The 10,000-nt window shown below is 38.1% G+C and overlaps 1 protein-coding gene across 2 annotated transcripts in view; it reads right to left on the bottom strand.

Moving 5' to 3' along the window:
* Window positions 1–8,083, bottom strand: part of rictor (rapamycin-insensitive companion of Tor) — a 36,974-nt gene extending 28,891 nt beyond the window's left edge. For both annotated transcript variants that reach the window (XM_027365547.2, XM_027365549.2), the window contains exon 1: window positions 7,952–8,083. In XM_027365547.2, the coding sequence (XP_027221348.2) occupies window positions 7,952–8,054 (103 nt within the window). In that variant the 5' untranslated portion in view covers window positions 8,055–8,083. The remainder of the gene's footprint in view (window positions 1–7,951) is intronic.
* Window positions 8,084–10,000: the final 1,917 nt, after the last annotated feature.

Here is a 10,000-nt window from a genome sequence, read left to right as displayed (position 1 = left end):
GAATGTCTGCCAAATTCTTCCAGTCTTAGCCTCCATATACATTCCCAGTTCCCCAACCTCCTGTGCCTCTTCATCTCTCTGAGCCTATTGTGGTTTTGCTCCCATCTCTTTTCTTGTGAAAGACCAGAGTATAAGATACGAGTTGTTTTAATTTGCATCAGGTATACCCCAAAAACCCACCTATTTTCCAATTTCCATCACATCCTCCAGTCTCCTGAACTGACCATATAAATGCCTTATAGGTTTGGTCCCACCCTTTAACCCATTGGTGCCGGGTGTCACATACGTACATGCCATGGCTGTTGTGGACCAAACGCCGGGGGCATCATGCCATGCCCATTCCCGCGCTACTGGCCTGTCGGAAGGAGGTTGTTTTTCTCCACTAGTAGCGGCTTCATTTATATGGTAAAGATTTTAGGCAATGGCACCTAAAGTGAAGGTAAACCTTCAAAATTTTAATATTTTTATAAATCATAGCAAAATAAAAGATTTTAGGTGCTATATGTCGCTCGCAAATTACCAATCGAGCCAGGCGCTAACAGGGGAAACTGCCAGTGCGCGCCAACAAGTCGGCGCATATGTAAACTTGACAAATTTTTTACCCGTCCCTGATGGGTTAATATGAACATATGTAATAGGTGTGAAATACATTTTCTAATAAACATAATAATAATAATGATGACAATGATGATACTGAGTCATAAGCCCCCTCCCCAAAAGTTCATACACCTTGCATCCTTCTAGCAGTAATACATTTCCTGTTTGTTCCTTGATTCACTGGTCTTTTATCCATATAGATTTATGTTTTGGCTGTGTGCATTAACATCGTATAATGATATTACTGATCGAATTATAGATACCGCACAGTGAAAACAACAGTGGCTTTATCATCACCTGTAGGTGATATATATATATATATATATATATATATATATATATATATATATATATATATATATATATATATATATATATATATATATATATTTTTTTTTTTTTTTTTTTTTTTTTTTTTTTTTGGGGGCGGGGGTATTTTCACAATGAAGTACTTTTTCTAATAATTCTGCATAACAGATCATAATAATTCTGATATCATTGAATTCCTCTCACTTTCTAGTTTCCATATCTACATAAATTATTGCAAACTCCCACATTTTTTACCCCGATAGTAGGGATGAGCATGAAAGGTTCCAGGGAAATCGTGGGGTGAAATATCAATAATCTACACACAATCTACACAAGAATTTAACAGTACTAGTTCTGAATAGCATTAGCGGCACAGTATGTAATAATACATAGTTGGTATACAGAACATTATGCATCATTTGACTCAAAACTGATTCTCCATGAAGATTCCATGTTGCCTTGGCTGAGGCAACATGCGATATGGTGACGCCACCTGTAATATCCCTGTGCGGTGATAATAGTCACTTTCACATCTTTCAGTGCTCTACCTCTTCCTCTCCCTCCCCTCTCTTTTTCTCCCACTCTCTCTATGCTAGTCCCTGTCTCTCATATCAAATGAATTTGGTCCATCTCTCACATCTATTATATACAGGATATGCTATCACAGAAACTGGGGTAACGGAAATAAGGATCTGCTCTTTCACATTGATTCTGTTATCTTATTTTTTCATCAACATTTCATTACCCAACTCCACTTTCTCTTTTGATCCTTTTTTTTTTTTTATTTCTGTCTGTCTGTCTGTCTGTCTCTGTCTGTCTGTCTCTGTCTGTCTCTGTCTGTCTCTGTCTGTCTGTCTCTGTCTGTCTGTCTCTGTCTGTCTGTCTCTGTCTGTCTGTCTCTGTCTGTCTGTCTCTGTCTGTCTGTCTCTGTCTGTCTGTCTCTGTCTGTCTGTCTCTGTCTGTCTGTCTCTGTCTGTCTGTCTCTGTCTGTCTGTCTCTGTCTGTCTGTCTCTGTCTGTCTGTCTCTGTCTGTCTGTCTCTGTCTGTCTGTCTCTGTCTGTCTGTCTCTGTCTGTCTGTCTCTGTCTGTCTGTCTCTGTCTGTCTGTCTCTGTCTGTCTGTCTCTGTCTGTCTGTCTCTGTCTGTCTGTCTCTGTCTGTCTGTCTCTGTCTGCCTGCCTGCCTGCCTGCCTGCCTGCCTGCCTGCCTGCCCGCCTGCCCGCCTGCCCGCCTGCCCGCCTGCCCGCCTGCCCGCCTGCCCGCCTGCCCGCCTGCCCGCCTGCCCGCCTGCCCGCCTGCCGGCCTGCCCGGCTGCCCGCCTGCCCGCCTGCCCGCCTGCCCGCCTGCCTGCCTGCCTGCCTGCCTGCCTGCCTGCCTGCCCGCCTGCCCGCCTGCCCGCCTCCTTGCCCGCCCGCCCGCCCGCCCGCCCGCCCGCCCGCCCGCCTGCCCGCCCGCCTGCCTGCCTGCCTGCCTGCCTGCCTGCCTGCCTGTTTGTCCGCCTCCCTGCTTATATGTCCACCTGCCTGCCTGCTTGATTACTGTGAAATTTGATTACAAGACTCACATTTCCTCAAGTGCATTTAAGCTCTACAGTCATGAAAAGTAAAAATTGCATAGAGCAAAAGATGAAAATTTCAATCCTATGGGACAAAAGACTATACCACATAGACATCTTCAAATCTTTCCTTGAGATAAAACAATCAGATATGATATTAAATGAACAAGAGTGGCAATGTGTTATGTTCATTTCTGGCAATTCTCTGTCTTATTGGACAAGTCAAAAAAAAAAAAAAAAAAAAAAAAAAAGGCCAAGCAGTATCCCTGGCTGTGTCAGCCAATCCATTATTCATTACTAAGGTAGAAAAACCCACAATGCACAAACGAGATTGTGCATTGTGGATTTTCTACCATAGCATCAACAGGGTAGTGTTTTTCCATTCATTTGTTACTAACCAACAATTATCTTACTTATGTGAAGTTTATTTAGTTTCTGACTAGAGGTCATCCTTTTGAGCAGGCCTAGATACACTTTCTGGAGTCTAGGAAAGTCAGATCTAAAACCTTATTTATCTGAATCTGTAATTTTTTTTTCATGGAAAATGAGGATCTAGAGTCTACACCCATCTCAGAACTTTTTAGTTTAAATATGCACTTATAACATAAATCAAAATGTTCTACAGCCAGCCTAGAAACTCCAAAATGAAAGGCAAGGTAACCGTAGCTGGCTCAAGGCTGACTGTGAGTAGTGGAATGTAGGGTATAGTCGATCAGGTTGAATTAAAGACAAGAGTATTTCTCTGTATTATGTATTGCCATACTATAGACTCTAACTTCTGCTAGATGCATGCATTCCTCCCCCTCCTCCCAAGCCAAATCGGCTACTTAAAATAAATATCACTAGTATGTTTATCAATTTTAGTGTGTGATTACATTATTATACAGTTCCATGATTATTCTTTGTTAAAAGTAAGATCACTTTTCAAAGTTACGTATTTTTCATTAGACACATATTTTCCTTCCTTCTCTAATAAGAGGAATAGATGCCTTTCCTAATTCTAAAAAGGTTTTTGCACTTTCAAATGTAAATCTTTATTACATATTCCATCAAAAATCTATGTGCCATCCTTTGAGGCACGATCCTCTGTAAGGATAACTGAAAAGTTTGATTCCTTGAAAATTAAATTCCAGAAACTCCTAAGAACCTTTTTGAGATCACTGGGGATGCTAATTAATCTTAATAGTACAGCTGTCTTTGGATGTATTTATTTACTACAAGACAAACATGCCTTCCACAATAAATAGTAACACTAATCATTGTAATCTTGAAAGCTTATATAGATTATTGTCATACCACAAAATACTACAACTTTAGTATTAATTGGTTCCTCTCATTCCATAGTATTCATATTAATAATGGCAAACAGACACGATTGCTGCATCATTAATTAAGCAACATCATGTTGCTTGTCCTTTAATAATATAAAAATGCAGAGGAGAGTGTCCATCAAATTACTGAACTATTACTTCTATACAGTGCCTTGTTATGCCAGTGGGAGAATCTCTGCTTTAAATCCTTCCCTATTACTGGATGCCAAATTGTGGCATATAAGGGGTTTCTATGTATTAAATTCCATACAAAGAAATATGTGAGGGTAAGCAGAATCCACTTTTACCAATATATAGTACAATATTTGACAATACAGCCACATTCTAAATAGCCATATATAATAATACACGTCCATTATATATACTGAAACACGGCATAAAATATACTTTATTGTTTTTGTTTCTTTTATTGCAAAATATTCTGCAATTTAATCTTTTTCTTTCTTTTCACACAGCCATGCAATCTTGAATAAATTTTTTCTGTCTCAATCATCCACAATGTAGCATACATGAATCTGTCGTTTTCCATCAAAAATTACCTGTTCAGGAAATATAAGCAAGTAGCTGATAGTAATTGCTCACCATTATAGAGCACCATATGCCAGCCAACAACCATGCAAGCACTTCTGGAAATTCACAAACATAACTTTATGAACCAAAAATCTTCCTTACTAGGGGGCTTTGTCCCCAGACCCACCTAATTGCCCTATTTCCCTATAAGAGACTCACCATTGGGACTACACCTGATCACTGTGGCTTTTGTTGCAATGAATTTTCATTTCCGATATTATATTTTACTCGTGCAGATTCTTCCATATTAGCAAGTGTAGTTTTGTCCTCTCTATGACAACATCATTAGATTTTCCATAATTTAGTGTGGTTGTTATGTAAATAAACATACCAAAGTATTACTTATGTGGTGATATCTTCCTTCTTTTCATCTTTTCTCACTTATGCTCTTGTCTTTCATTCACCTTACTCCTATGTATTTTATTAAACACAGTAATCTTTTTGATCATCTTTATTCTGATCCTAATTTACTTCTTGATGAAACGCCATCATCCACTTTCTTCTAATTCTAGACTACGCCCCTGATAAGCTGTATGACAGGTAAATTTGGATCAGAATAGACAACAAAACCAACTACGTTTGATCTAAATTCTAAGGTTTATACAACGCAGCACAACTGCAACTGCAAAGGACAGCCACACAAAAAATAAGCATTCCAGTAACCACGAAGTCAGCGCATTTCATTTAAGTAAAAATGACAAAATTAATCACAACAAATATGACATGCTTTAACAAAATAATGATTAGAACATATGGGAATACAAAGCAAAATGACTAATCCCCAAGGTTTATGTCAGAAATTTAATATATTTAATATTACTGAGAACGATAAACTGAGATAGAGGGAAATGGACACCACCATCTTCTAGAGCATAAGAAATAGAGGTACACATACAGATGCTGCAGCCTCATATTCATTGCAAAATGACAAAAATATCTGCTGCCATATCACCACTAAGAGCCCAAGTCCATAACCCCCTAACACAGTCAGAGTTCTTAATGTACGTTTTCTGTAAGCTGGCAGGAACTGCTACTAAGGGGGGGTTTGATAAAGGATGATTGCCCCCTGTCTACGGAATAAATAGATTGTAAGTAAGGTTTGGTTGGAGAATCTGGGTAAGCATGAGATCCTGATTTTTGGACTTGGTCTCTGGAGGGTGCTTTGCTCTCGGTAACAAATACTGTTAATATATCCACCTGCACACTGATGACTGCCAGATATGAATTTTTAAGAAAGATACTTTTTATCAGCCATGCAGTTTGTAAACTGGTTTTGATAAAAGCCTATACGAAAGATAAAAGATCAACCCATCTTTTTCAAAGTCCCTCGCCTTGTTTACATCACAAATGGTTACAATACTATGACCGCTTATCTTATTCCTGCAATCTTTAAACTAGTTAATGTATTACTATACGCTTGTGAGGAAAATGGTTTTGCAATTTTAAACATCTGATTTTACAAATTCATGACTTTTATGCATTCCTTTATTTTCAATAAGCTTTTTCTTTTTTTTTTCTTTTTTTTTTACGTTTTGATAGTTTTACACTAATTTCCACTTTCCACCAGAACTTTCAAGACCTCGTGCTCACCATTCCTTGACAATATAAGGAATATTTCATATTCAGTATTGCATCAATTCTGGATCCTTTGTAATATAATATAGTGGCTATGCAGAAGAAATAGACCTTAGTAACTATCACAGATGGATATGTAAGCCCATAAAGTGCTCCAAATTACCAGAAAAAGTGACTAGAAACCTAGACATCATGAAAATAGACAGAAGAGAAGGAAAATTTGGTGTCTTGAAATATAAAGGTGTTTGGTATATTTTCTATGGTATGTATGCAGCTCTATGGTGAAGAGAATGTTTACTGGGGGTGTTGGTGGGGCAGAGCCACCTATCTACTCTAAAAGGAAAAGGCATTGGCAAAAGGCGTAAACAAAGAAACGATGGAAACAAACCTTACAGCCTTGAAAATATTTAATGAATGATCACTTTTCATTAAATAAACTTGTCTCGGGAATTAATAATAACAAAGTTGTTTAATTATCAAAACAAATATAAATAATATTAAAAGCTATTAGAAGTTAGAAAATTCAATTTTCAATTTAGTCTCGCCATGGCTTACGTGTGTGTTAGGTGTCGTATCAAACCATACAAAGTTATAAAAAATTATTTTGAAGATGATGAGGCTAACTTGAAATTATTATGTGAACATGCGCAAACTTCTGAAATGCCTTGTGATCAGCCATTGCAATGTCGCTCGTGCTCACACAAATTTCTCCAGCGCTCCCGCTCCAACAAGCCGCTCCATTGATATCTGCGACCCTCACCCCAGCCCCTCCTCTGCATAGGTATGTTGTAAGGTCTATTTTCATTGAAGTGACTAGATGTACAGTTCTTCGCATACATACGACCGACATGTGGAAGTGCCCAATGCTGACTCTGTCCGACACTCTCTCCAGCTGTAAATACGTATTCTTTGTTTTCCTGGACATGGGTGGGGGGCAGCAATCCCACATCCCAACAGGGAGGTCGCAGGGGGTACAGCCCTCTTTAATGTGTAATTCTCGTAGCTACAACCGATATGCGGGACCGCTCGATGGCGAGTCTGACACTCTCTCCTGTCATGAATATGTGGAGGATTCTTTGTTTTCCTAGACGGGAGTTGCAGGGGGCTGTGCATTAGACAATATAGTGACTTAATCGGTAACATGATTACAGCAGTGGAGAATTAGGTTAGTATTCCCCTCAACAATCGTGTGAATCTCACCTCCTTTTTCTTTTCTTTTTTTTTTTTGATAATAAAATAACTTCGTTATTATTAATGAAATATATTCAAGACTATAAAGTTAGTTTCCATCGATTCTTTGGTGACGCCTTTTTCCAAATTTACCCAGGATTGTTGGCTCTGATTAATACAGAAATTATCATCAGATTCGTTCTCGCCACGCAAAAATAAATCAGATTATATTGATATTATCTACAAAGTCCTGATGCTCATAAACAGTAAAATAACAAAAAAGACATCACCTAAATTGTGCACAACTTTCTCATTATCGGCCTGAGAAGGAAATGCCACAGATGAAGTGTCTTACATTTGATCCTGCCTTTTCAGGCAAAGTTTATCTTGTACCATATGGCTAGGTGAAACTGAAACTATTCCAACTTTATAATGTCTATTTCATATTCTACATTCATACTAATTCTACTTACACTGTTTAACATTCATACCAATTTCATGTTCCTGAGATATTTCGTTCCTGTTTCCCCCTCACTCATACCCATTCTGTATTCATCAGCGTTCATTCATTCGCCAATACTGATTACATATTTAAGATTTAGGCCTAGTCCACATTCCATAAGAACGCTAGGTTCGCATCCCAACTTCACTGCTTCTGCAATGCTGCCGATTCCACATTCAACATTCATGCTGATTTCACATTCCACATGCCGATGCCATCTTCATCTCCCAAAATACGACCTCTGTATCTCGCCTCAAGTGTGAAAATCCCGGTCATTATCCTCTACGGAGGTCTATATGTACCTTGTCACTATTGATTCATAATAATATTCATCAGAGACTTACTTCTCAAGGATCTGCCTGCACGAAAGCCCTTCCCGGAGTACATGTTTGTGTCGCCATTACGAACTGACGTTGTAGTAGTGTTTCTCTCTTTATTTACTAACATATGGTGTCTGGTATAAGTCTGTAAGAAAGAGATTGCTGGTGGATGACTTTGACTTTAAAGAGTTACTCTCAGGACTATTTAGAAATTGGGCTTGGAAGAAGATATAATTTGTTTTTATGTTTTTTCTTAGGTTGAGAAACACACGTTTGTCATAGAAAACATCTAGGATTTAAATATTTACGGGAAACTTTTATATTTTGTGATCATTAATTATTTTTTTAAATGTAAATACCAAATATATAGATTTGTATGTATACTATGATTATGTTTTATGAAATATGTATATATTTCAAGGGCATTTAAAGCATGTCTAGTAAAGATATGTGCCGTATGTACTGAATAATGCCACATAAATCATCACATTCTTGAATTCCATCAAATTGTTTTCATATACAAAATAAAGTTGAATGTGCGTCTCTCCCCCTAGTTTGTATTGCTGTGTTGTTTTTAAAGTAACCTTTCTAAGTTTCTCCATAGTTATTCCATAAACGGCATTTTTCCTGAGAAATTCCAGGACGCTGAGCGTGCAAGATCATTAATCAGAGCGTTAGCCCCACTCATCTCTTGTGACCTAAGCCAGGCAATATATTACAAAATAGCTTCCCTCTGCCACCACTGCAGTGTCGCGTTGTATCGGGATATGTCACCTGCAATGCACCATTTATTTTCATCTAAGTTGTAGCACATCTGCCTCTTCAACATTTGTGGTTTTGAGAGGCTATTATATCTCGAAATATGGCGACGTTATTATCCTATTTAGAGATGAAATATCAATATCTTTCTAGCATTGCAGCTCTTTCAGTTCTTTAAATATACAGTAGCATTTATGATTTTGAAATACCGCATCTCTTTGGCTCTCGCCCAATATTTTGGGCTTAGATCCAACTCCACTCAAAAGCAGTTATTTTAACAGATTCCTCTGCAACATTTACACATATATGAGATATGGACAACTGACGGCAGTTTCGGTGATGTATCGTAGATTAAAGACATGCATCTTCCCAGTGTCAAACGCACATACGTGATTGCACCGCCAAACGCCGAAAACAAATGTAGTATTCATGAAGTAAAATGATGGATTGAGGATAGGCTGCGGGTAAAATAAAACCCGTGGCTATAATCATTTCATTGAACGAGTGATGAAATACATATGTGGGAGGGTTTTCTATCCAAAACAGCTTTGCGCCTCTAGAGTTATAAAAAGATATAAAGATTATTTTTTGGAGGACTTTACCAAAGGTCATAAGGAATGTTAACATTGAAAAAGACACGAGCAGCAATATTGGAAAGCGTCTGATGCTACTAAACACTTTCATTTAACCATAGCAGTGACTTTTGCTATAGAAAAAAAACATCCTTTGAACTGCACAATGTTGAGGACAGAAAGGTATTATCCTTTGGTTGCATTTGCGATTGGATATACTGTAATTATTTATTAATTTCTTTAGCTCACCAGTATTTTTCTCAAAATAAGAATCCTGAATATCGGCAAAAAAGGGGAAGTTCAAGAAGTTGACGTGGGAGGTTATTCTCAAGAAAGCTTTCAGATTACGTTTTTACAGTATAAAACCGCATGAGGGCTTTGCAGCGCAGCGCGTAAGACGATTTTTGGAAGCTGCGAGTAGCAATATTCATGTTTTTTTTTGTTTTTTTTTTAACCTTCTTTCCCCACTTTACATGACTTGCCACTAACCTTTTACCCACAACCAACACAGCTGCTCAGCTTGTATTGATCCCAAAGTTGAAATTGTACCTGCTCCGTGAATGCAGAGTCAGAAAATAAAATATAAATAGCTCAATTTCCAATAAACCTACTCTGTGAAGAGAGGGTTAGCTAGGAGTAGGGAGCTCGTAATTAACTAACGCCCGCTAGTGTCTGATTTTAAAAGTCTTTGTTTGGCCATAAATGAATACAAGTTGAAGGTAATTCGGCAAACTTACGTTTC

This window comes from Penaeus vannamei, chromosome 38 (assembly GCF_042767895.1).
Source record: "Penaeus vannamei isolate JL-2024 chromosome 38, ASM4276789v1, whole genome shotgun sequence".
Lineage (NCBI taxonomy): Eukaryota > Metazoa > Arthropoda > Malacostraca > Decapoda > Penaeidae > Penaeus > Penaeus vannamei.
Note: the sequence above shows the minus strand (reverse complement) of the source record. Positions and strands in the feature narration are given on the sequence as shown.